Here is a 25,967-nt window from a genome sequence, read left to right as displayed (position 1 = left end):
TTTTGTCTCTCTCACTGTGACTATGTGGCATGCTCTTCTTTTATAGGTCACAGTGTCGGTAAGCAAAGACTCCAAAATTGAGTAGAATAAGGACTACACACGTGGGCACAAAACCAACTCCTACGAGGAGTCAAATAGGCGGTGCAGACAAATCCAACTACAACCTGGAAAATAATTCTTGATACAAAATTTCTTCCCTAACACATTACACCAAAAGTCTTATCTGGGTTTACATATATATATATGCTTGGCAGCAACTTGTAATAGGCGTGCAATATTTCTTTTCCAAAAGCTGGAACTGGATATTGTTAATGATGGTGGCATCTTCATAATCTCGAAATATGTTAACTAATTAACTTTGGTTATTCCATCTAGGTAAAGCCACGAGATTGCTTTTTCCCACTCTCATGTTTAGTGTCATGATGCTGGTATGATACGTGATAAACATGTTAGAACATAATTCAAAAATGTTAAATAATGTGGCATCATTTAGAGATTGAGATCTCTAGCAATTTGTTAGCACATTGTGAAATAAAATATCACATGCTTAATATCTATCACAGTCATAACTGTATTTTCGAAGCATCTTATGTTAGTCGGTCCAAATTGATACTCATTTTATTTAAGATATAGGTCTTACTTATATGCTAGATCTGACTCTTTTTTCCTCATAAGATTTCACTATTTCAACGAAGAACCACGCAACCTCAAGTAAGAGACAATAATTTATGTGGTCTAGGGACAGTCAAACAAATGAGAAATTCATTATCAATTGATGAAATTACAATAAGAGAATCCTAGACACACGTCTCCATAATCTCACACCCAAACAAACTATGTGAAAGAACTCCAAATACTTTGCATGATCAATTATACATTGCAAGAGATGGTGTAAAAAATACCCGTGTTCATGGAAAACATAAGGAAAAGTTTTGATTTACAAGTCATAAGTGATTTATTGTTAAATAAACACGAGTTTATCTCTCAGGTTTGTTTAATTATCATTTATTGCAATTCCCAAAAGTAATGATTTTGCAGAATTCATTATGACTTGTAATATAGGTGTAATGCAATCAAAATTAAAATATTGAGTTAATCCTTTATATAAACTTGTGGTTAACACAACATTAAATGGAACTCTCAATTTTAAAAAGTATCACAGATGGTACATGTAGACATCTGATAAATGCAGTTGGTACTTTTGTCTATTATGTTTTGTCCAATAATTTAACGGCGCGACATGTCAAATCAATCAATGACTGTCACGTATTGCATTTGCCCAATTAATATTATTTTTGTAAAAAAAAAAAAAAAGTTAAACAAAAATAAAAGTATAAAAAATATAGGATGACTCGACCACCTCCTTTAGTCATGAGGCATATGGGACACTTGTCATATTGTAATTAAACTTGACGTACGTGTCATGCCATTAAATTATTTGACAGAACATTGATGTCATGAAAGTATCAACTACGTTTATTAGATATTCACAGATATCATTTGCGATACTTTTTTAAATTGAAGAATTTGTTTGATTTCACATTAAACTAAAACACTACAAAAGTAATTGGCTTTTTTTTTTTTTGCTGTAAATATTCATATGCATACTAAATAACGGATCAAGTTCGGCATACTGAACAGTGAATATATGTGAAAAATGCAGGGGTGAAAAGACGATTACGGTTAGTTGTTATTGGCTAAAATTGCTAAGCGTAACTGCCTAGGTGGTTCACTAGCAGTTAGTGGTTAACCACCTTCTCTAACTGCTAATCGCTTTTTAATGGAAATTTTTTTAAAAAAATAATAATAATAAAAAAAAAAACCAAAACGTCATCATTTTTATGACAATACCCTATTACATATGACGTAATTTATAGAGTTTATACATTTTTATATATTAAAACACTAAAACAACATAGTTTCGTGTATATATATAAATGACCCGCCTTTAAGGTGGTTAGCGATTATAGCAGTTAACGGTTAGTAGGCGATTATTAATGACCCGCCTTTTTGGCCTTTGAAAAAAGTGATCTTAAATGATCTCTCTCAACACACACTAAATATTAAAATGACCTCTCTCAACCCACACTAAATATTAAAATTTATAAATCATATACATCCATTTTATCAGTTTAAATAATTACAAAAATATTTGAAATAAACATTTAAATGAAAGGCTCACGTTTTTTTGGGGGATAAGAGGAGACCCGCTGGATCATGGACCCAAATTTCCTCCTTCTTTGGGTGAAATTACTACAACAGTCAACTCCACCCTCTTTTGCTCTGGATCTGCGATATTCGCGCTACCTTGTCTTTTGACCATCTACACCTTGCTGATGGAAAGCTCATGATGTTTTCGGTGATCATCTATGATGGAATGAGACACAATACACTCGATCGGGACCGTCCAAGTAATCCACCCAGCAAATTAAAATGGATTTATTGTCTTTCACAAGCAATTTCCGATTTTTCATTAGCGCATTAATTACATTTCCAACACCGAGCAATAATTCTCAGAATCCATCAAAATCCAAATTAAATGGCAAAATCAAAATCACACAATTTTTTTTTTTTTTTTTTTTTAATGCTTGAGATCCTCTATTTTATACCTACTTTCTTAGGGATTATGCAAAATTAGTCATTGTGATTGGCTTAAATTACACATCACACTCCATGTGGTATATATAAAAAATAATTTATGGGTTATTGTAGTTTACTAAATTACAATCACTCTATATGGTATAAAAAATAATTTATAGGTCATCAAGGTATGCTAAAATAACAGTTTAATCCCTCAAATTAATTTCCGTTAAGTAACTTAACAAAATATGTCACTTTATCACGTTATACCCAATAAAAATGTGACGTGTTATTATTAATTTATAACTTTCAAAAATGACAATTAGGATTTTTCACATCATTTACGGCGTGAGCTAAGATTACACATCGGCAATAATTCCACGTCATATGGCTACAATAAATTAACCTAATTTCTTATATCACCAAAATTTTACCCGTGCGTAACACTCCCTCATCTTTATCTTTGTCAACCGTTTCACAAAATACTCTCAAATTGTGGCAAGGTTCGCAAAGAAAATGAAAACGAGGGATGGTTATGCACGAAGTAAAAGTTTGGGGATAGAAGAGATTATGTTAATTTATTATAGTAGTATGACGTGACAAAGTAACAAATTCTGTTAAGTTACTTGACGAAAATTGATTTTAGGGAGTAAACTGTTATTTTGGCATATTCTAAGGACCTATAAATTACTTTTTATACCACAGTGAGTGATTTATAATTTATGTAAACTACATGGACCTATAAATTATTTATTATACTATATGGAGTGATTTGTAATTTAGGCCAACTGCATATACCAATTTTACATTTATCCCATTTTCTTGTTCTTTGATGCAACACTTTCATGCAGGCTTCCAAATTACTATGAGAAACTATTAGCGTCAATATTTCTCATATATCATTTTAAAAATAAACTATTAGATTTGTAGGCATTTGTGGATTTCATCTATAGAAGTCAATAGTGAACTCAATAAATCTAATAGCCGATCTATTGAATTTGTTAAAAAATATAAAAAATATAAGCAAAATATTGACACAAATTATTTATCAATTATAAATGTTGCAATGTGAGATGTCATTATCTTCTCAAAAAATTTATTGATATTAGTTAATATGAATTAATGTTAGAGATTATATTTGGGGTCCAAATTTGTAGGCAATAAATTTCAGAATCCATCAAAGTCCAAACTGATAGCAAGAAATTAAATGGTAAACCTTTCTTAAATCGTTAACAAATCAATCCCACGTGTTTCACCGAGCCAAGGACATTTTGGTCATAATAGATAACATGGCACGCTCCTCCCTCCCCCTCCTTTTTCTCCTTTTTTTTTTTTTTTAATATTTCAAACACAGCGCGCGAAAATACCCTCAATCTCCCGCGCCTTTCCGACCGCTCCCTCCATCTCTTTCACACACACTCTCTCTCTATCTCACCATTTATGTATTGGCCACCTCAGTAGAGTCCTCTCTCTCTCTTGCTCGCTCTAACACAATGCAAGACCGTCGCCACCAGAACCAATCTCATCTGTCCCCCCGGAGACTCACCACACCCGGTGGTGCCGCCGCGATTATCGTTGCGGAACCCAAGCGCGGCAAGAAGCGCGGGAGTTACACCTGCGGCCGATGTGGCCTCCCCAAGAAGGGACACTCCTGCTACGTCGGCATTACCACCGACACCAACAGCCCCATCAGCAGCACGCCCACGCACGCTCCCGATTTGTCCGTGGCCGTCTCTGCCACGCGCCCTCCGCCGTCGCGTCACTTCCGCCGGGCGCTGTCCTTCGACGACGATGTCAGCGATGTCCACGGCGGATTCCCGGAGGACGAGGATGACTTAGACGTCGGCGATACGTTGGCGGATCCGGAGTCCGGCGGTTTTCCGGCGGGGTGTTTGTGGGAGATACTGAGGAGGTTGCCGCCGGCGGGGCTGTTGGCGGCTGCAAGAGTTTGCAAAGGGTGGAGGGAGACGGCGAAGAGGCTGTGGAAGGCGGCGGAGGAGCTCAGGCTTAGGGTTCCGGCCAGAGCTCAGGTCGGGCTTGTTGGATCGGTATTGCAGAAATGCCCGGGGATCGTGAGGCTCTCTCTTAGAATGGAAAGGTTAGGGTTCTCCGATACGGGACGCTATCAGATCTAAGGTTTCATTGGACGGATCGGGTTATTCTAATGGACATTAAGCTTAAACAACGCGAAAAGTTGCTTAAACTAACTGAACAATTGTTTTTGAGAAGAAACGATGACTTAAAAATGAAATGTAGTTTGATCTGTAAAGATCGGCGTGAGAAACGACGTCGTAGTGTTGATCTCTAAAGATCAATGCGATGAATGACGTTATTCTGCTTGATTCATAAGCACTTTGTGGTGCTTCTAATTATAATTTCGAAGTGATCAATGCGGTTTTCGCTTTCAAAAAGCTCTCAAGTGTTTTGAAAGAAAACAAAACTGGATCAAAATGGATTTTGATTTTCTTGATTTTTTTTTTTTTGAAAAATTATCATTATTAATTTTTCTCCGTTGTTGCAGTGATGTGGATGCAACAATGCTAGCTTGCATTGCATTCTCATGCCCTAATCTGGAATTTATGGAGATCTCGAAATCTGAGACTGCGATCAATCGGATCACTGGGTATAATTCCCATTCTTCTTTGAGGTGATAAAACTGCGTTTAAATTGATTGGTTAATTGGGTCTATGATTTTGCAAATGCAGTGATGAATTGGGTCGTTTTGTCGCGGATAAACGATGTCTCAAAAGCCTTAAGATGGAAGGGTGCTCCAATCTTGGGGGTTTTGTTCTTTGTTCGTCCAGTCTTTCTACACTTTGGCTTTCGGATCTATACTCGCTCTCTAAGATGGTGATTGCTTTTTTCTTTTTCTTTTGTTACTTTAGATGTGATCTTTCTCTACAATTGTTTTGAGTTTATTTTGTTGTACGTCTTCACACCTATTAGGTTTTCAACTGCCCAAATCTGAATGAGATTTCCCTAGAATTTTCTTGCCAAGAAAATGATAGTACCGATCTTACTACCGTTGTTGATGGTTTGGGAAGGAACTGCCCAAGGCTGCAAAACATACACATTGCATCGGTTCGGCTTTCTCATTCCGTTGTGCTTGCTCTTACGGCTGCACAGCTAAGGTTTGTCAAGTGTCCATGGTCTATGTCATCTTTAATGTACTATTTGCCTTTCTTTGCTTTATGTACTTTTTTTTTGGCTATTTCCCACGGGAGGCATGTTACTCTACCATATTTTTTTACAAATTCAATAGATTAATTATTAGATTTGTAGATTCACGTGGACTTTACACAAAATCAATGATGGATTCATCCACTCACTATGAAGATTATTAAAATCACTATGAAGATGATTAAAATATGATTAAAAAAATGAATTTTATCATTTTTCTTTCCACAATATCGCATTTTCTTTTGATCACTGAGAACAATAAGAATAAGCTCAATGGAGATTGTTTCATTGCGACATTGTTCAGGTGGTTGCGAATGCTGTCACTTGTTCTCGGATCTGAAATCACTGATGCATCTGTTGCTGCCATTGCTTCAAGCTATCCGAACTTAGAATTGCTTGACCTTAGTGGGTATGTTTTTCCTTCCAAGTCCAGCTGGATTCAACTATTATTATTTTTTAGTAAGTAATCGAAATATTATTAAAAAGTGAAATATGTACCATTCAACCATTTATAGCATAGTTATTTGATTGTGTTAGTATATAAGAAGCTTGCCCAATATTAACAAGCATTGTGAACTGATACTTGAGAAAGGCTTGCACTGAAAGCAAGCACTGCATGTGGAAGCAACATAAAAAAAAGTTTTCAATAAAAATGAGTTCCGCTATATCCTTACATCAGGTTTTGAAGGTAACCATTGTGTCTTAGGATACAGAGGAATAACATTTTATTAGAGGAATCTTTGAACATTCAAGTCCATGTAACTTGCATCATAGTTTGTCTACTGAGTTTTGCTTCAAGTTGGTTTCAAATCTTCAGTTGTAGGCTTTTGAGTGAAAGTGAAAAATGGTAAAATAATGTGTACTTCACGATGATTGCTTCTTCACTTCTCATATTTGAGATTTGGATTTTGATGCGTACTTCCTAATTTCAGATCAAGCATCAGTGATAGTGGCATTGGAATGATCTGCAATGTGTTTCCTGAAACACTTTCAAGACTCCTCCTTGCTCTTTGTCCTAACATTACTTCAAGTAATTACCCATTTGAGGCTCTACATCTAATTCATTGTTGGATCTATATATGTCCTAGAAGTTTATTTTCACATTGTCTTCTGTTCATTAATCTGTTGTCTATAATTTTCAGGTGGCATTCAGTTTGCCACAGCTCAATTGCCTCTTCTTGAACTCATGGATTGTGGCATGACCATTTGTGATCCCAATTCCCAGAATCCAATCCCTGATGAAAGCAGTGATTCAGCATTAAAGCACATTTCGAACACCAAACTACACCTTATACACCAGAAGCTGATTATCAAGCATAACCGGCTGAAAAAACTCAGTTTGTGGGGTTGTTCTGGCTTAGATGTGAGACATTAATTTTAAAATTAAATTGTATCCTTTTATCCGTATGGTCTTATCTTGGGTTCTTAGTTTGTGAATTTGAATGCAGGCTCTATATTTAAACTGCCCTGCACTGAATGATCTGAATCTAAACTCTTGTAAGAATTTGCATCCAGGTATGTTATTTGAAGCATCATTCTTAAATAATGATCTCTTTGGTCATTGTTTCGATTTCTAAATTATTAAATAACATGAAATTCATTATTATGTTTGCATTCCCAGAGAGATTGTTGCTTCAGTGCCCCACTTTAGAAAGCGTGCATGCTTCAGGTTGTCAAGAGTTGTTGATTGGAACCATTGAACGTCAGGTAAGTTAGAACCCCGAGTACAGCTTGTGTACAAGCTCTGTTTTATATTTTAGAAAACTTAATCTGGGAAATAGATCTACAGAGCTCTCATAGCCAACATGATCGCAGCATTATCCAAATTCTCTGTTCTTCGAACACGAGGAATTGTATTTTTGGTTCCTAGCTAACTTGGTAGGCCACTATAGTAGAAATAGGTTGATAGCAAGCATTTCTCTTACATATAATTGAAGTACAAAACATTCAAAATTGAAGTTTCATGTTGAGAATAAGTTCTGTAATTCTGCAGAATGACTGATGGTTCATTTTAGGGTGATACGCTAATTTTTGTGCTGCATTCATTTTAAGTTATAAATTCTAAACATTTGATTCTCAAGGGCAGAGTTCTATCACAATCACGGAAAACAATTCATTTTTGCATCGACAATCTTCTTTAATGTCTTATGTTCTATTTGAGATAGAAGAACCACAAGTTCGATTTTGTGGTAGATTGGAAGTAAAACTTCAGATTCTTATCTTAAATTATGGTCCTAATTAATCTTCTAAATCCCGTTGTAGAGTTTAGGGCTGCACAAGTGGTTACGGTTAGCGGTTATTGGCTATAGCCGCTAACCACAACCTCCTTAGACGGTTATCAATTTTTAATAACCGCAACCGTAACTGTCTAGGCAGTTAGCGGTTATTTTATAACCGGTTGTTAGTGGTTATTCAAACTAATAACCTGTGATAACCGCTTTTTTTATGAGTTTTTGGGCTTTTAAAGTGTTTTGGGTCATCACTTGGCCTATTTTTTGGGCTTATTTTAAACATTTTGGGCCAAAGTGTTCCAAAAAAGATGAAAATAACATGCTGTTTTTGGATTAGACAATGTTTTTGAATAAGACTTGGCTCAAAACATTATATATCACATTATATTTCACATACATACAGTCATACATAGCCAAAATGACTCCGTATTGAATGTTATATTATAATTATTATTAATATAAAATATATAATATATATTTATATTAATATATATAAGGGTAAACGATTAGCGGTTATTAACCGCTTTTCCCTACCACTAATCGCAACCGCCCTAAGCGGTCAGTGGCTTTTTATAACCGCCAACCAAAAAGGTTAGTGGTTATAAGCGTTTGGCGGGGCGGTTATAACCGCCCGGTTAGAACACCCCTAATAGAGTTGAACCATATTTTAACTTTTTACCCTTAATTCAAGGGGATCAAAACTGATTTCTGCATAGTAACAATAGAAAGTGTTCTTACATGCATTTTTGCTATATATGTTTGCAGGTCAGTGATGACTCTGCTATGGAAAATTTATTACCCTGTAAACGTTTAGCTGATGGATCCAAAAGAGTTCGGGTTCCTCATTTTCTCAGTGCACAGGTAAAGCTGAAAAAACATGTTCAACTGCAGCCACTGTTTGGATCTGGAAACTGGCATGAGATTAGTTTTAGGAATGAAAAGGAATAAAGATAGTCTTTACTATATATTGATCACCTTACTGCTTGAATAAAGTGACTCATGTCCTTGAAATACTACGTTGTCTAACATTGGTTGCCTTAAAACCTATTAGTTCAAGATAGGAACTGTCCTAGTAAGACTATTTCGATGATAAACTAATGCCCTCTTTTAATTATGTGAAGATTACTTTGCTGGAATTCGGTATCTTATTGATGATCATGTTTTCTTTTTACAGTCATATGATGATGATAAGAAGCAAAGGAGGGTCGAGAGACGGCAGTGTAATGTTCTTTTGAGCTGATCACACATGTTCTCTGGACTTCTATACATGCTCCAATCTCGTCTGTTGTTATGTTAGTTTCCCATGTATTCAAACAGTTTGTAATTTTGTTCAAAATTATGCAAGGGATTGGTGCAATGTAGAATTGCCTTCCCCTTAAAAAAAGAAAAAGAAAAACCCAATTGTTGTTGTTTCGAACTTGAAGCCATGAAAGGAATTTATTAGTTCCACATCTGTGAAATAAAGTTATATCTTAAACTTACCAGTGCCAATGTTTAGAATCATGACATGAATGCTTGAACTTTATGAACCGATGACTTGAAATTTGTGGAAGTATGTAGTGGAAATTGGATCATAGAAAATTGACACCCTTTTTGTGTGGATTAGAACAGAATTTCGAGTGTTTTGTGTTTTGTTTTTTGTCAGTACAATCGACTGTATGCCGGTAGTTCAGTCGAGCACATTTTGCAAAGACAGGAAATGGGTAAGAGTGACTTGCCGGAGGAGCCGGCAAGGAACACTCCAATGCTTGCTTAAATCGATGAAGGATTTTAGGAGAATCGATGTAGTGACTTGGGTCATGTGGCATCTTCCAACCTCATGCCAAATGGCACCATCCGGTTGGGAAACATGCTGGCTGGTATAGGCTGCCCATACCTGGGCGTCTAGCATCCTGTCAATACGAACGGCGCCGTCTGAACGACTACCATCCTCAGTTCAAGCTGCTTAGTACTTACTCCTAGGCTTCTAACATCTTATCAGTACCGACTATCTTGCTTGAGTGTGCAGCAAACAAGGTTGCCAGCGAGGATCCATGGGCGGTAGCTGACAAATGTTACCCTTAGCATAGTTGTCAGAGTGGTCCTACCATTTATCGGTGGTCCCTTGCAACGTGTCCGTTGGGCTGAGTACAATCGTTGGTCGACTGGCTTACCCCCAGCTTGAGAGCATATGGGCTTTGCTATGCCCAAGGATAAGTGGTATCACCATTTTCTCAGTACTTTTTTCTTCATTAATCCCTTAAAAAAAAAAAAAAAAGCAATAACATTCAGCATCTAATCAGACGTGTTAATATTTGCATACCATAAATCCTAAATTAGCACTCAATTGGAAGCTATTTTTCTTTTCGTATGGGTTAAATTACAAGAAAGAAATTTCATATATTAAAAAAGCACGTACATAATGTCCTTAAAATGGCTTTAAAAAATTAAAATTATATAATAATATTTTGAATTATTAATTTTGGAAAAAAATAATATTTAATCCATAAGGTTTCATTTGATTTGTATTTAAAATCTGACAGAATGGTCCAAATTAAGAGCAATTAAAAGTTCAGGAACTAAATTGAGAAATTTTAAAGTTTAGAGAGTATTTCAAAATAAATAAAAGTTCGAAGGTCTTCAGTCAAGTTTCTCTCTAAAATAATGAAAGTAAGCTATGTTTGCCAACAGCCGGAGCCGGCACTGTAGTTGGAACGACACTGTTCCAGCTACAGTGCCAGCAGCAAAAATTGACTTTTTACTTAATTTTTTTTTAAAAAGCAAAATATTAAAAAAAAGAAAAAAAAAAAGAAAAAAGGAGGAGAAAGATGAGGGTGGTTCCGGCCTCCCCTTGGCCAAAATGGGGTGGCCAGACCACCCCCTTGGCCATAGGGGTGGTTCGACCACCCCCAGATCGGCCAAGGGGTGGCTCTAGCCATCCCGGCCACCCCATTTTGGCCAAGGGGTGGCTGGAATCACCCCATCTTTCTCTTCCTTTTTTCTTTTTTCTTTTTTTTTTTTAAAAAAAATATTTTGCTTTAAAAAAAAAAAATTACGTAAAAAGTCAATTTTTGCTGCTGACACTTTAGCTGAAACAGTGCCGTTCCAGCTACAGTGCCGGCCCCGGCTGTTGGCATACATAGCTGTAGAGTTCTAATCTTTGAAGAGATTCAGATGTTGAATAGCTAAGATAATGTTGATTGCATTAAAGTTTGGAATTGATGTGAGATTGATGTGACGAATAAGGTTGGCGAGACGTGTGGTTGTTTGTGGAGGTAGGAGAAGAAAGGGATAGTTTGAGTGGGAGAGGTTGAGGCAGATGTTGTTTGTTGCCATTTGGTAGCATATAAATTTTATAATAAAGCCAATTGTATTTGATGTAATACTTTATACTGGATACGCATGGCAGGGCTTGTATTATAAATTATAATCTTGTTTATCTCGTGCCTATACAAAGACTGATAAAGGGAAGTCAAGTATTACAAATGATAAGATTGAGTTGCTCTGATGTCGTGCTTTGCTGTATGTTTATCTTTATCTTTGTTGATGATCTTTATCTGTACGTAACCCCAATATTTAACAGTTTTTTGTAGAGGAATTGAAAAATATATATATATATATACACACACACAAAATAAAAAATAAAAAAAGGGTGTGTTGCTACCAGGGTACTTTTTCGCAAACTTCCTTATTTTTTTTTCCCTCCTCTTCTCTTTCCTTGCTATCTCCGCGATTCGGAAATGGAGGTCTGCTTGTCTCCTACAACAACAAGAGGTTATCCAGGTGCGCTTGCATGCATGAATGATGAAAAACTCAATCAAAATTCAAGCCAATCCAATTCGAAAGTGACTAAGTGAGATGATTCTTTTAACATGTGAAATAAGTTGAACCGAATTGGATCCAATTTTATCAACGATTATCAATGTTTCCAAACGGACCCATAACCATAAATATGAAGAAAGTCCTTTCATCTGGGTCCTCTTTTTTCTTAATTATCTGATTTCTTTTGATTCACGCTCACCAAATTTTCTGTAATGTTTATTTTGAGTGCGGTGGTTTTATTTATTTATTTGCAGAGTCATTGCTGCTTCAAAAAAGGGTGAAACTTCCTTTACGGAATTGGTGTTTAGTGTCCATTTCACGAACCGGAGCAGTTGCCCCAACTTTATTTGCTCAAACTGGAATTCCCAATAGGAAGCCCAACAACGTGAAGGTTTTTTCGATTGCTAAAGCTCAAAGTTGGAACCAGTAAATTTGGCTCTGCCTATTCTTGATTTGGTAATTCTATTTTGATACCTTGGTTTTCTGTTTTGCAGGTTTTGTGCAGTCAAGTAAGAGAAATTCCTGTGGTTGAGAGCAGGTATGGTATCTGCAAGTGTTAATACGCTGAATTGTTTGATGTAAAGTCATCTTTTGTAATGCACACCAGTTACTCTTCTGATTTTGCTGTTTATCTGTAGTAATTGTTGCTTCTATTTCTTCAAGGTGTATTGATGAAATATATGATACTTTAGCCGAGCGGCTTCTTCCTACTGCGGCAGTAGCATCAAATCCCAAGTTGAAGTGAGTTCTAGTTTCCCGAATCAGAAAAGAAAATTGTGAAATTTGGTGTTTTGTAATTGAATGTTGCTAGATGTGGCAAAGACAAATCACATACAATGAGTGAGCACATTTTTTGAGGTTCTGAATTGTTATAAAGTTTATGATATCCTACATGTGGCTTTTGGTTGCTCGAATGAAAACGTCTGTGTGTTCCGTACACTGCACTATTTGATGATATTTTCTTAATTGGGGTCTCCAACTTTCAATGTGTGGTATTCGATGTAGTTCAGGGACCAGGCACCTTCAGAGATTGTTAATAACTTCTAAAAGCCAATTGTATTTATTTATTTTTTATCTATTGTCTTGTTGGTTTGGCATTCATATAAAGAACATCTTTTCTTTTATTTTGATTTGGATCTTGCGGCCCATTACTCTAAAATAGTTCATCTCTCAAAAACACCATACAGATACATTGTGGGTTTGGCTGGTCCTCCTGGTTCTGGAAAGAGCACTCTAGCATCTGAAGTAGCACGACGTGTAAACAAATTATGGCTCCAGAAAGCTTCGTCACTTGATTCCCAAGTTAAGCCTCCAGATATAGCTACGGTTCTTCCCATGGATGGATTTCATCTCTATCGTTCGCAGCTGGACAAGATGGAGGTTAGCCTTTCTTTCTACACTCTATCTTTATGCTTTTTCCTTAATGGATTACGTAGCATTTCATTGCTTTACTTGTGGTGGCAGCCCTGTCATAGCTTCAAACAGAATAAAAAATATAATGTGAACAAAATCAGCAAAGCCTAGAAATTAGAGAAACATTCTAACATGTTTGTGCTAGTTTTAATGTCATTAAGAAGCATCTGACTGTAAAACTATAAAAATTAAGCTTTTGGATGACAAGTCATGAGTTGGTTATGTAGATATGGATCATAATAAGTATTTGATTTACCTGATTTTGCACAATGTATCTAGCTTTTCCCTTAACTGATTTCACACAATGTATCTAGCTATTCCGTGAGGTGTTTTATTTGAGAAATAAGATGCCAATTTTTTATTTATTTATTTTTTTTCCACCCCTTTCGTGTCATATGCACAGATTCACGAATCAGACTTCTGTGTTAATGAAAAAATATTGATCACTTCTTATTCGAGTAATGTTCTTTCATTGTAGAATCCAGAGGAAGCCCATGCAAGAAGGGGAGGTGAGGTTTCTGTATTTCGTAATCACTGATTTAAAAACCTTGTAAGCATCAAAAGCTTGATCTTTCTAATTGATGAATCAGCTCCATGGACATTTGATCCAGCGCTACTACTTTCACGCCTCCGGATTTTAAGAAATCAGGTGATTGGCTATTGGTGTTGAAAACTTTTTATTAATTTGTTTACTGCAAATCTGTAAGTTTGTTCATTAGTGCTCCAGCTTTTTCACTCTTCATATAAGGAATTTCTTTTGTTATGTGCATGAATGCATGTGTGTGAGAGAGAGAACTGCATAAGTGCATCACTCAAATTGCAATCTGAAGTGACTGCTTCTTCAGGGATCAGTTTACGTGCCGTCATTTGACCATGGTGTTGGAGATCCAGTGGAGGATGATATCTTTGTGAGCTTTCAGTGAGTAATTTGTTTCTTTCACCTAAAGAATCTTGTAAATAGTGGCTGATTTGATTAGAAATTAGGAGATTCTTTTGAACGAAACTGACTGATGGGAAACAGGAAAACCTGGCACTTGTATGAATAGTAATGGGGTTAGGTTTTATTGAGGCTTTAAACATTAACTTTTTCATCATCAGTACAAGATAGGAAATATGTGCCAAGAGTTTGTTTCATTGTGAACTTGGTGATCACCATTTGCCTTGGAAATATAAAGCTCGTTACTAGCAAATACAATCAAATTTGTCAAGGCTAAATTTGATGTAAATGAGCTGACCAGCAATTGGAACATTAAGAATTGTTACTAGCAAATACTATCTTTGTCAAGGCTAGATTTGATGTAAACAAGCTGATCAGAAATTCGAACATTAAAAATATTATGCCTATTGGGTGAGTTTTGTTAGAACTATACTATTGCATTTTTGGCATCCCCTATCAATATGCCAAATCAAGCTCAGGCTCTCTCTTTGTTTGATCACTATCCTTTATTGTTTGATTTAGTCTTGGAGAAATTACTTTTATAAATCTAATGGTTATAATATATCCATAATTTTAATCTTCTAGTCGAGTCTGGTACCCTCTAGCTTATACTTTGGCTTCTCTATTCCATTAGCCCAGTTTTTTCTCTTTTCAGGCACAAAGTGATTATAGTAGAAGGAAATTATATATTGCTGGAAGATGGTGTTTGGAAAGAGATATCATCTGTATTTGATGAGAAATGGTAAGTATTGGATTCTTCAAGGATATTGTTAGTTTCTGGCCAGCATTTGCATGTTTAAGTATATTAGTTTCAGTCTACTCACTTTACATGATGTGAAATGGTGGAACATCAATCTTCTTGGTAAGTGGGTCGACTAAGCTAATTGTGTACCAGAACTACCTATGTGCTTTGAATTAGTGGTTTTAGTTTTAGCAAGTAATCTTTGGACTTTGTGTAAACTGGGTTGTTCAGTTTTATGAATTTGTTTAGTCACACTTGTGACTCAGTTGAACAAAATTCACAGAAAATAAAGAAAAAACAAATGGTTTTACTTCAAATGAGTGGTTAAGGGAGAATGCCCTGAGAATCTTTAAGGGAGTATTGTAGAGAGTTTCTCCTTCACAGAGAGAACGAGAGAAGCATGATAGACTTTTAGGAAGTTTCTGTGTAACCAACAAATAATAGAAGTTAAGGGAGTTTCTTGGTCTCGGCTGTGAGTGAAATTAAATAAAAGAGGTCGTTTGAAATTATTATTGATTGCAATGCTGTTGCCTCATTTTCATTTGTAATCTTATGGTGAGTTTATATTGCCATCCTGATGAGAATCTTTGGTTTATTTATTTATTTATTTTATTTATTTTTATTTAGAGTTATATTAACAAAGTAATGGAAAAAAATTAGGGATGACAGTGCTTGAATCTTAAGCCTCACAATGGTCCTACTGCTTGGTCGTTCTTCTTTCATATACTGCTTTTAACATAGCTAATGCAATTTAGTTACATTGCACATATTATTGTTTTAAAAAAATGATGTTTTTATCTCCAAGGTTCATTGAAGTTGATATTGACACATCAATGCAACGAGTCTTAAACAGACATATTTCAACAGGTATGTGGTCCTCAATCTTTTAACCGGCTACTTTCCTCCAAAAGGGACAAAAGAAAGAAATGATGCCTTATGATTTTTTTTTGTTTGTCTATTATAGGAAAGCCCCCAAATGTTGCGAAATGGCGGGTAAGCCTCATTTTCTTTGAAATTCTAACTTATAATTTTAAGTAGATTCTTGTAAGTGCCTCTGCAGTTAATTGCATATAACTCTAAATTCATCCTGCAGATAAACTACAATGACCGGCCTAATGCAGAGCTTATAAACAAGTCGAAGAAGAATGCAGATTTAGTAATCAAGTCGGTTGACTTCTGAAGGTGAACTCAACTGGCTCTATAATTGTACCCTTTTCCCCTCTCCCATATTGAAAAAAAAAAAAACCTGGCTCTATTAGCAGAGATCAGTTGCACTTGTTTTGCATCAAGTTATTGAAAAGCAGGGGAGAATGGTGATCATAGAAAGTTAATCATATCTTTTGTTTTCGTTATTGTATGTGATTGAATTCATTGATGGAATAAGGTGGGCATGTTTCATCTTTGTTGGAAAGATGGCTTAAATGTTGCACTCTTGGAAAGTGGTATAATAAAGCTGATGGGAATTTTCACATTCTGCCAATCGGTTTCACATGTGATTCTCCCTGTGTTCTTGCCCTTTGCTTGGGCCATCCCGTCCGTATAGCATGGTGGGCTGGCCTCGATTGGTTGCCACCAGGCTGAAGCCTGGTTGTTGGACTGAACTTTTTATTGGGTCTAGGCCTGAGTCCTGCCCCCATGCCCAAATCTCATGATGCTATTCAGCTTGAGCCTTGAAGGTTAGTTTTTGCCTTCAAAACCAAAGATGACAAATTATTTTTTGTCCCAAATTAAATTTATCCCATAATTCTTAGTTGGGAGTTGGGACCCTGCATAGAGCAAGGATTGCGAGAATAATACACAAAAATTGTGGGTTGAAGCTTGCAAGGTAATTCAGAGAGAAAAGAGGAGTGCTGATGTGGCACTCCTCTTTACAGAAAAAGAGGAGTGCTGCTAGGTTTACAAATAAATTTTACAAAAAAACTTTTACAAACTGATGTGGCACAACATGATTAAGTTTTTCAAAATTTAAACTTATTTTATATCCAATCATGTTATGTCACATCAGTTTGTAAAAGTTTTTCTGTAAAATTTGTTTGAAAGCCTAACATTCCTCAAGAGAAAAATATCTTGAGAAAACATAGAATAACTCTAAAAATACTAAAATTTGATTTAAATTTGAAGTACTGAATTACGCCCACAAGCTGGGCTTAAATAGATAGGAAAAAAGGACTATTACCAAAAATAGCAAAAGTCTAATTATTGCATAAACATCAGAGTGCGAAAATATTTTGTAAAATGGCACAAATAACTTAAAATGGTGATTTGGAGGGGAAAATAATGGATTTTTAGCTTGAAAATGGTAGCTATGTGGCCACAATACGCGCGCTGAAAAGAGCTTTTTGGATTTGAGGTCTTTTTGATAGTTAAGCTCTGTACATTGTACAATCGATATTGCCCAAATAAATTACACCTAATTCTTGTCATTCTTCTAGTGATTTACTTTGTTAAGATATTTCGGCACCGTTAATTAGTATTTGAGAAATCACTAGTTATATTTAGGGTTTAGGGTTGCCTTCCAAAAATTTAAGTTGATAAAAAATAGCAAATTCAATTTTATAAATTACGGAGAAAGATGGTTTGGCTAATGATTTAATAATGTTAATTACTACTCTAATGTGGGGTCCACCTCCATGAGAGCCAGAAGTTGATAACAAGTTACTAAACCATGTAATTGCTGGGACTTTTATATATATATATATATATATATGTTAATTAGTTAATGTTGGTAATGGAAGATCCGGATCATTTATGGATACGATCACATTAATCGTACGTCTGAGCAAGGGGACAGCAGTATCGGATCTTCCCCAGAATTGTGTGTCTTTGTATGTACAACGGCCACTTTCCATTTGCGGAAATGCATATCTCAGATCCAGTAATAATTTGAGAGAGATACAAAAATTAATTAAGGGAAGTTGATCATGGATCATGCATGCACGTTGATGATGGTGATGATATAAATAAATATGTGAAATTAAAGAAAATGAAATGCAAGTGGGCGCGAGGAGGTGGCCTTGATGATCGCAAGGTACCAGCTAGGCATGCATGAATGGCATGGGCACAAGGGACCATGGTCAGAGGTCAACGTACAAATTGATGATGTGATGGTACACTTGCCTTTGCTGCTTACGCTAGTGTCCCTTTCAGTACTATTCATTAATTGTAGGGTGCACCCAATCTCTTTCATGGATCCATCTACGGTACTAACAGTAATTTCAGCTAACCAAAACCAATGGCCATGCGCATAAATGCGCCATCAGCATGCACATGATCTTGTTCCCGGCCTATTTCACCATGCCCATTTCACCATGCCCATCAAACATTTGAAATTAACACCTACGTGGTCTCACTACTTTCACACACAATTTTTATTTATTTAAAAAAGAAAAAGAAAAAGAAATTCACAATAAGTAATTTAGGGAATAAATAAATTAAACATGCAATTAATTAACACAGCAAACAGGTACATATATTATTAAGCAAGACATTAATTAATACTAATTAAACAAGCAAGACAAAGTCAAGTCTTAGGAACATATATATAAGAGTTACTATTGTTGTTTCTGTCCACAATAAGTACTCAAAATCTCACACTAATTAATTCATATAATTAAAAAAACCACATATAATGAAACGCACATACATCCTGCTCAATCCATCTGCACGCGTTTTTTTTTGGGGGTTGTTTGCAGTGACTGCGACGAGATCGAAGGAGCAGGTTGTGGACGTTACTAGTTTAGCTTCTGTTCTTGCATTTCTCCACGGCTCTTGGCGCTGAAATACAAGTAAAACTTTTAATTAAGTTGCCTTCTATACATATATAATGTTTTTTTTACCACTATATGAGTAATATTTGAAGGTAGTTTTAATTACTCGAGTAATATTTTCAGTTTGAAGATACTAACCGAGTCCAATCGCCTCTGTTCCTTTCATTATGCGCAGACGCTTGCATGAATCAACAAACATCCTGGTTGAAGTAAAAGATGTTAGACTTAATTAAAGGTTTCGAGTATGAACATAACTTTATAATTTATCACTTATTTCAATTAAATACTTTATGTAATAAGCTTATACACGATGAATGTGAGAGAGGGTGTTAAAGTATTGAATCCGTTGGTTATATAATTATATCTGCTATATATATATATATATATATATATATATATAAATATATTTATATATTTTTCTATAAATTTTGAAAGAGGAAAATATTAGATATATATGAAGAACTTACTCCCATGGGACATCACCAACGAGCATCCAGTCACCATCCTTGTCCTCATAAGAAGGAACGTAGTCAGAGCTGTTCAAAAGATCCATCAGCTTCCTCTCGTTCATGAAATCCTTCATTCCTTGGGATCCACAATTACCTTCAATTAATGAAGAATCGTACATCATGATCAGATATATATATATATATATATATATATATATATAATTCATGATGATTAATTAAAATAAGAATACGATGATAATGTTCGTTAATGTACATGTAGATGTAGCAATTAAGGCTAGGCTAATTACCAATAGTGAAGGAACTGAACATTTTGCCCAAGGCATCGGAGAGCTCATGGTAACTCTTGTACATCTTTAGGTCAACTTTACGAAGATATGGTGCACCATCCATGCTAACCTTCACAAACGCTGCGTTCCCAGTACTACTACCCTTCTCACTCTCCTCATCATCAGGGCGGCCGCCCTTTTGGACAGCTAACATATTCTTTCGGAATGATCGGACGGGGGGCCAACCCACAACTTGTGCCCTAAATTTCTCATTTCGTCAAATTATATATATATTACTATACTCTTTCTTTTTACAGCTTTTACATATATAGAGAGAGAGAGAGAAAGAGAAAGAGAAAAAAAGAAGCAAGTATTATGAACGAACAAATTAAAGTATTATATATGCTCGAATTAAACTTGTGGAATATGGGAGAGATCTATATTCTATATATACCACTAGACAAGCTTCAAAAGAGCGAGCTATATACAAGATCTATATATATATATACTTGAGATCCATGTAAATTTGTTAAGAGTTCATTATTTTTCTCACCTGAAAGAATTAATTATTTGTTCTTCTAATGAATGGTGGAAACTTTGTAATTCGTCTTCATATTATACATTTCGCAAGTAAATATGATTAATTTTTCTTCTTTTCTTCTTGCATTAATTAATATGCTTTTCTCCATGCAATAAATACGCTTTTTTATTTTTTGACTGAAATTTATTTCCCTAAAATTTGATGTATATAGTACTGTGGAGAGAAACAAACAAAATAACCTCCAAAATGAGTAAGAAAAATCCTACTTCCTCTCAAGTTCAAAACAAACTTCATAGGCAGAACTCAGAGGTACCCTAAGAAAGGGTTTCTTCAATTCCCAGGAGGCCACGATAATTTTTTTACCTCATAAAAATGTTTTTTTTTTTTTTCCCAATCATCCCTTCCACACGATCTAAGTATTCTCTTTTTTATTTTTTCATTTTCGTTTTGAACGAATAAGCCCTTCTTTTTTTCTTTTTTTTTTTCTTTTTCTGGTTTCTCTCTCCCCCTCTCAAGTTAAATTGTAAAAGATGGTTAATTTGCCTAGCCCTGGACATATATACATACACATAGCTATGCACTAACATGCTTCCAAGAATAGCAAGGGGAAGTAACAAAAAAAGAAGCTAAGAATATAGATATATATATGTGTGTGTATATGTATAGGATCTCAGAGAAAGTGTATTATATAAATAAATAAATATATGGCAGATAGCTTAATTACTTAGCCGGAGGCTTGGCTGGATCAGCAGCAGCAGCGGTGAGAAGGTGGTTGGTGTTGGGCTTCTGTTCCAGCTTGGAAGAAAGATTGAGCTTCAAATCCACAGCACTAGTCTGAGTCTCAGAGAAGCCTCTCTTCCTTGCCACCTCAGCAGCTTCATGAGTAGTAGTAGTAGTAGTAGTAGTTGCTCCATTTCCTGGCAAGCCTAGCCTGAGCTCGGTCTCCTCGAACCCCATCTTCTCCTTCTTTGTCCCAACTTCCATGACTTTTCACTCTCTTTTTATCTTTCTTTCTCTCTCTCTCTCTCTCTAAGCATTCAGTGCTTTGTTTCTTTGTGATAATAATAGTGGGGGGACGCTAGCGAGGGGAAGAGGGTGTGTTTGGGCTCTGTGGGTATTAATAGAGGCATGGACGGGCTACACCGTCTTTTAGGTCTTTTCGGCTTCTCTGATTTTGACACGTGGAACTGTGTTTGAGCTGGATTTTTCCATCCTTGCTGGGATAGATGACGACAGCCTGATGTTGGCTTCCTATGATTAATTATTGTGTGTGTGGTGGTCAAGACGACAATAACCTGTTGGCTGCGGCTGATCCGGCCATTTTTACTGCATATATATGCCTTTGACCTACCTCCTGCTATTTTCTACTCCTTTTAATATGGGCAGCAGAATTTTTTTTTGTCTTTTGGGGTTGTAATGGATGAATATTCCACATAAAATGAGGTCAGAGATTTTGGAGTTACTATAGTGAAAACTGAAAGCGCCATTTAATAGGTTAAAAAAATTAAATTTTTGAAGATTTTTTTAGTGTGAAAATTGGTTTGATAATTGGCATGGAATTTCAATAAGCCTGGGGTATTAATGTACATATATGTAAATGTAGTTAGTCCCAATATCACAATGAAACTATATATATTCGTATGTATCAATGTATGTATATTGAAGAAAAATAATAGTTATATATGTAATGTTAATCAACGTTTACATGAATAAGCTTGGGGTATTAATTGGTAAAGATATAATTAAGTACTTAATTTGGGTTCTTGGAGCTCTAGCATCCATGCTGCATGTAGTTTTCTATATATATATAAGAAATATTGATAATATGTGTATTGCAAAACTATATTCACTTTGATCGTGCATGGCATCAAACAAAGTAAAATTAATTAAATTAGTTTTTCACCGACACTTTTGCAGACTCGAGAGATCCCACATGTGGTTTTTCATCAATCACCGAGTCTGTGGGCTACTTTAGGAAAGCTCATGATCATATGAGTTTTCTAAGAGATAATTAATTGCCTACAATTCTATGACCCACATTGGATCAGTAGCAACTCTCATGACTCGAGAAGATCTTGAGGAAATGATGCGATCTCTCCCTCTCTCTCCCCTTCCTTTTCTCTCCTGCTAGGCTGCTAGCACCATGTGATTTTTTGGACATAATTGAAAAAAAAAAAATTGTACGTTTAGAGCTGTTTTAATAACACTTTTCCTGGATGATCTTTCACAATATTATTCAGACCAACCATATATAAATATAAATGGTATGATGCATATTAGAATTTTTGTTCTAATTAATCAACTCTTTTCCAAGTTAAAAAATCATACGATCATCGATCCCTAGCTAATAATCAGTATATATAATTTTTCTTTAATGGTGGTAGATTTTGGATGTGGACTCTTAATTCAATCATAAAGCATGCACCAACACTAGCTAACGTACGATCTCAAATTCATCTTGTGCAGAGAATACCATATTGCGTGGTCCATATATATGTATAATCAGCTATTTGCAGTACGTATACTTTTTTAATGATGTTTGGGCCATATATATGCCATGAATATTTCATCAACAAATGGGCTAGATACTTGGAGGCTATGTTGCTGAGTTGGAACAACTTGGCAAATAATTTCCCATATAGCCAAAAGGAGAAAGAAAAGAGTTTAATTATTTTTGTGCTCGGGAACAAAATTTCTAATCAATTAATCATGTAATTGATATTGCAAATCTTCACAAAATATAAGAGTTTGTACTAAATTAAACTCAAGGTGCTTTTGCTTGTTTATCAGTAATGTTATTTAGTTGACTCTAGCTCAGTGCTCGAAGGTCAAGAAAATTGGTGATCTAATGTTAGGGGAGCAATGAATTTGATTGGAATAATGGATATTTAGCGATTCAAGGAGACAAGTACTTTTCATTATTATTTCATATTCATTACAAATTATATATATGGTAACCGACATTAATTAGGATATCTTTCTATATATGTCATTGAAGAAGTTATAGTTTCTTAACAAAGCATCATGGAATCAGTGAATTAATGTCAAATTAATTTGTGAGTTATTTGGAGGGAGAGAGTATGTCTACATCTCCATAATCAAATATATATATTGCGTGCATGTACAGTAATTTATTGGATTAATTAATGCAACCGATCGACACCTAATTAACCCCATATATATATATGAGTTTGATAACTTTCACCTGTGCCCTAATTACTAATACTACCAATTGAAAATTTGAAGTCTTTAATCCATAATTAATTCTAGAAGACAACATTGCACTGAAATATCAAGTCCAGATCTTTTCTGACTTTTTTTTTTTTTATACTTAATTTGTCTCTGGACATGCTTACAGAGAGATTGCAATTCCTAATCATCATACTCAAAATGCATCTTGTCGGGTCCCCACCAAGAAGAATTTGCCTTTTTTATTTTTCTTTTTCAATCTCCCACTAATACATGCTTCACTGTCTACATGTACAGCATATTATATCATAGAGTTTGGCTAATCTCCATTAATAAAAAAATCACTCAATTAAGATCCTAAAAAATAAATGGTAGAGATTGTCTTCAGCGAAAAATGAACCAGAATTTTCTCGATCCCGATCATCACATGATCTCCACCGTTCATTTTCACTTGATTTTTTTTTTTTTTTAAAAAAAATTCTTTTATATAGGTATAGCTCTTTGCATGATGCATATGATATAATTATTACAAGAAAGACTTCCGTATACAGTAGCAGGTAGTGGTAGAGAAACATGCAAAAAAGTAAATGTTGGGGTGTTCCCATATATGGTGTGTGCTACAGATTGGTAGCTCCCAGTCCCAGGCCATTGCCCAATACAATTTGTGGGAACAAAAGCAGAGAGATCATGAAGATGACACCCACACACTTCAACTCGATACGCATGCACTCTCTTGTGTGTCGATGTTGCTCTAAAACTTGCAAGCACTCATGGTTGCTTGCCACCTTCACGTACAATTTCCAAAATTTATCCCCCCTTTTGGGGCAACCAAATTGGAAGGTTGGAAAACTTTTAACATTTCGTCCACGGATTTCCTAATGGATACGTCTCACATACGCCGACGTCAACAAAATTTAATGGAGAACGTACAGTTTATAGACAAGTAGTGCTATAGTGGATGATGTGACATGTTTATTATAAATTTCACTCTTTATGTCGGTTACTTAAAAATTAAGAATTAAGGATGATAATTCTTTACACAATTTATAAATTCAACACGAACTCAATACGAAATTAACGTATTAGCTAGAGTTTGATTGCTAACTCGGAATGAGCCCGTTTAATAAATGAATCAATTTGGGATCAACTCGCTTAATCCATGGATGACCTGTTTGACGAGTATATATATATATATATATATAAACCTTAATGGGTGGATGGGTTAAACGGGCTAAACGGGCCAATTATTCGTTTATTTGAGTTGGTTTTCAAATAACGAGTCAAATAACACGACGTATTTATTAAATGGGTTATGCGAGTGGGTAAGGTCGTGTCGGGCAAACTCAACACAACCTGTTTATCAAACGAATCGTATCGTGTCATCCCTTTATTTAAATAAATTGTGTTAAAATTGAGAAATCAGACCCATTTAATTTATAAAATCATGTCAAGATTAACCCTCAAAAGTTGACAAGTCAAGCAAATTAACATGCATGAAGCTAGCTAACACACCAACTTCTTAAATTACGTAACCCGTTCTAAAAATGATAAATGGGTGAATTAAAAGAGTGAAGGTGGGGGACCCAAGTGTAAGAAAGGCATGTGCTGAGATTCATTGGCTAGGGTGTGTGTGGGGGCCCAATAAGTGGCCATGTGAACTTGTTGGGGGTGTGTCACCTAGGTGTCAAACCCTTTTCCATGTGCGCCGCTGCAGGCATTCCACTCACCTTCCCTTTTTTTATTTTCTGCTCAACCCATGTCGACGTGTTCAACTACATGGATTTAATCCATCTAAAAGAGGTCCCCTCAAACCCTCCCACATATATATTATGCATGTCTTCTTTAATTACTACCATATATACCCAGTCAGCGGCCGGCTTAGAGATCTTCTCCAATGAAGATCTTCAACTTCTTTTGAGTACTAAGATTACAATTGTAAAAATCTCACAACTTTGGTCTTTGGCATCATGCCCATCTCAACCCCCCCCCAGAGAGAAAAAAATAATAATAATAAAAACACTATATATATTATTTATCAAAATTGTCAGAGATCATTATTATCCAATGATCATTTATTTTTTGTTTTCCATCTTTTTTGCTGTTAGAAATAAATAATATTTCAATGATTATCGATCAGAGATATTGGTATATATTGTATTATTGGACGGTGGTGATATAAACAAATGAAGAAACTGTAGGTCAAATGGTCTCAAGTGTTAGGCTCAGGAGAGAACTCAAAGCTAGAGAAAATGTTAAACAAATTGTAGATTCTAGGTGCTCTAAACTCTTTCTGCCGAAAGTTTGATGATTGATTGTTTTCTGCCCAACTCTAACTTTAGTGATTCAAGAGCGGATCCCTTTTGTGAATCTCACTGCATGCAGACACTGTCGTTGTGCTCGATATAACCAAAAAGCGCGCACTGCTTCTGGCTGCAGCAAGCTGTTATCCAAAACTCTATCAGAAAGTTAGCGCGCGATTTCTCATGCATCAAAATTGCAAGAAAGACAGTAAACAAATAATAAAAGAAGAGTTAAAAAAAGTTACTGCCATCTCTTAACAAAATTTCCGTGTACATATTGGAAAAAAAATTCATTTGGGTCCGATCTATTCAGATGCTGTTTATAGCAGATGTTATGTTAAACTTCCTTCATAGTTCATGCAATATGTTTAGAACTTCCATTCATTCATTCCTCATTTCCTCCAGCTCATGACATTAATTGACAGGCAACTTGCTAGCTGATTGGGTTCTAGCGTACAATATTTCACGTGAACATGTACCGCATGAATAGCGGCTGCCGCAATGCAAGTTAAACAAAAAAAATTAAAGTTGTTAGGACTATTGATGTCAT

The 25,967-nt window shown here is 35.5% G+C and overlaps 3 protein-coding genes across 3 annotated transcripts; 2 read left to right on the top strand and 1 right to left on the bottom strand.

Annotated features, from left to right (window-relative positions):
- The first annotated feature begins 4,011 nt into the window (after positions 1-4,011).
- Positions 4,012-9,473, top strand: LOC132166122 (F-box/LRR-repeat protein 17). Its single transcript, XM_059576888.1, has 11 exons — positions 4,012-4,678; positions 5,102-5,203; positions 5,286-5,430; positions 5,527-5,711; positions 6,065-6,169; positions 6,693-6,790; positions 6,903-7,123; positions 7,209-7,275; positions 7,382-7,467; positions 8,757-8,852; positions 9,166-9,473. The coding sequence occupies exons 1-11, from the start codon at positions 4,074-4,076 to the stop codon at positions 9,229-9,231; spliced, it is 1,776 nt and encodes a 591-aa protein (XP_059432871.1). The 5' UTR covers positions 4,012-4,073; the 3' UTR covers positions 9,232-9,473.
- A 2,156-nt stretch (positions 9,474-11,629) lies between these two features.
- Positions 11,630-16,364, top strand: LOC132166802 (putative uridine kinase C227.14). Its single transcript, XM_059577687.1, has 12 exons — positions 11,630-11,753; positions 12,047-12,183; positions 12,287-12,330; positions 12,456-12,533; positions 12,980-13,172; positions 13,684-13,714; positions 13,796-13,854; positions 14,051-14,124; positions 14,798-14,884; positions 15,690-15,751; positions 15,849-15,877; positions 15,978-16,364. Exons 1-12 carry the CDS (start codon positions 11,711-11,713, stop codon positions 16,062-16,064), a joined length of 924 nt encoding a protein of 307 aa, XP_059433670.1. The 5' UTR covers positions 11,630-11,710; the 3' UTR covers positions 16,065-16,364.
- Positions 16,365-18,400: 2,036 nt separating this feature from the next.
- On the bottom strand, positions 18,401-21,024 carry LOC132165661 (auxin-induced protein AUX28-like). Its single transcript, XM_059576314.1, has 5 exons — positions 20,653-21,024; positions 19,409-19,647; positions 19,119-19,254; positions 18,790-18,851; positions 18,401-18,658 (listed from the first exon to the last, which is right to left on the bottom strand). The coding sequence occupies exons 1-5, from the start codon at positions 20,910-20,912 to the stop codon at positions 18,621-18,623; spliced, it is 735 nt and encodes a 244-aa protein (XP_059432297.1). The 5' UTR covers positions 20,913-21,024; the 3' UTR covers positions 18,401-18,620.
- Positions 21,025-25,967: the final 4,943 nt, after the last annotated feature.

The sequence above is a fragment of the Corylus avellana genome, chromosome ca11, assembly GCF_901000735.1.
Source record: "Corylus avellana chromosome ca11, CavTom2PMs-1.0".
Lineage (NCBI taxonomy): Eukaryota > Viridiplantae > Streptophyta > Magnoliopsida > Fagales > Betulaceae > Corylus > Corylus avellana.
Note: the sequence above shows the minus strand (reverse complement) of the source record. Positions and strands in the feature narration are given on the sequence as shown.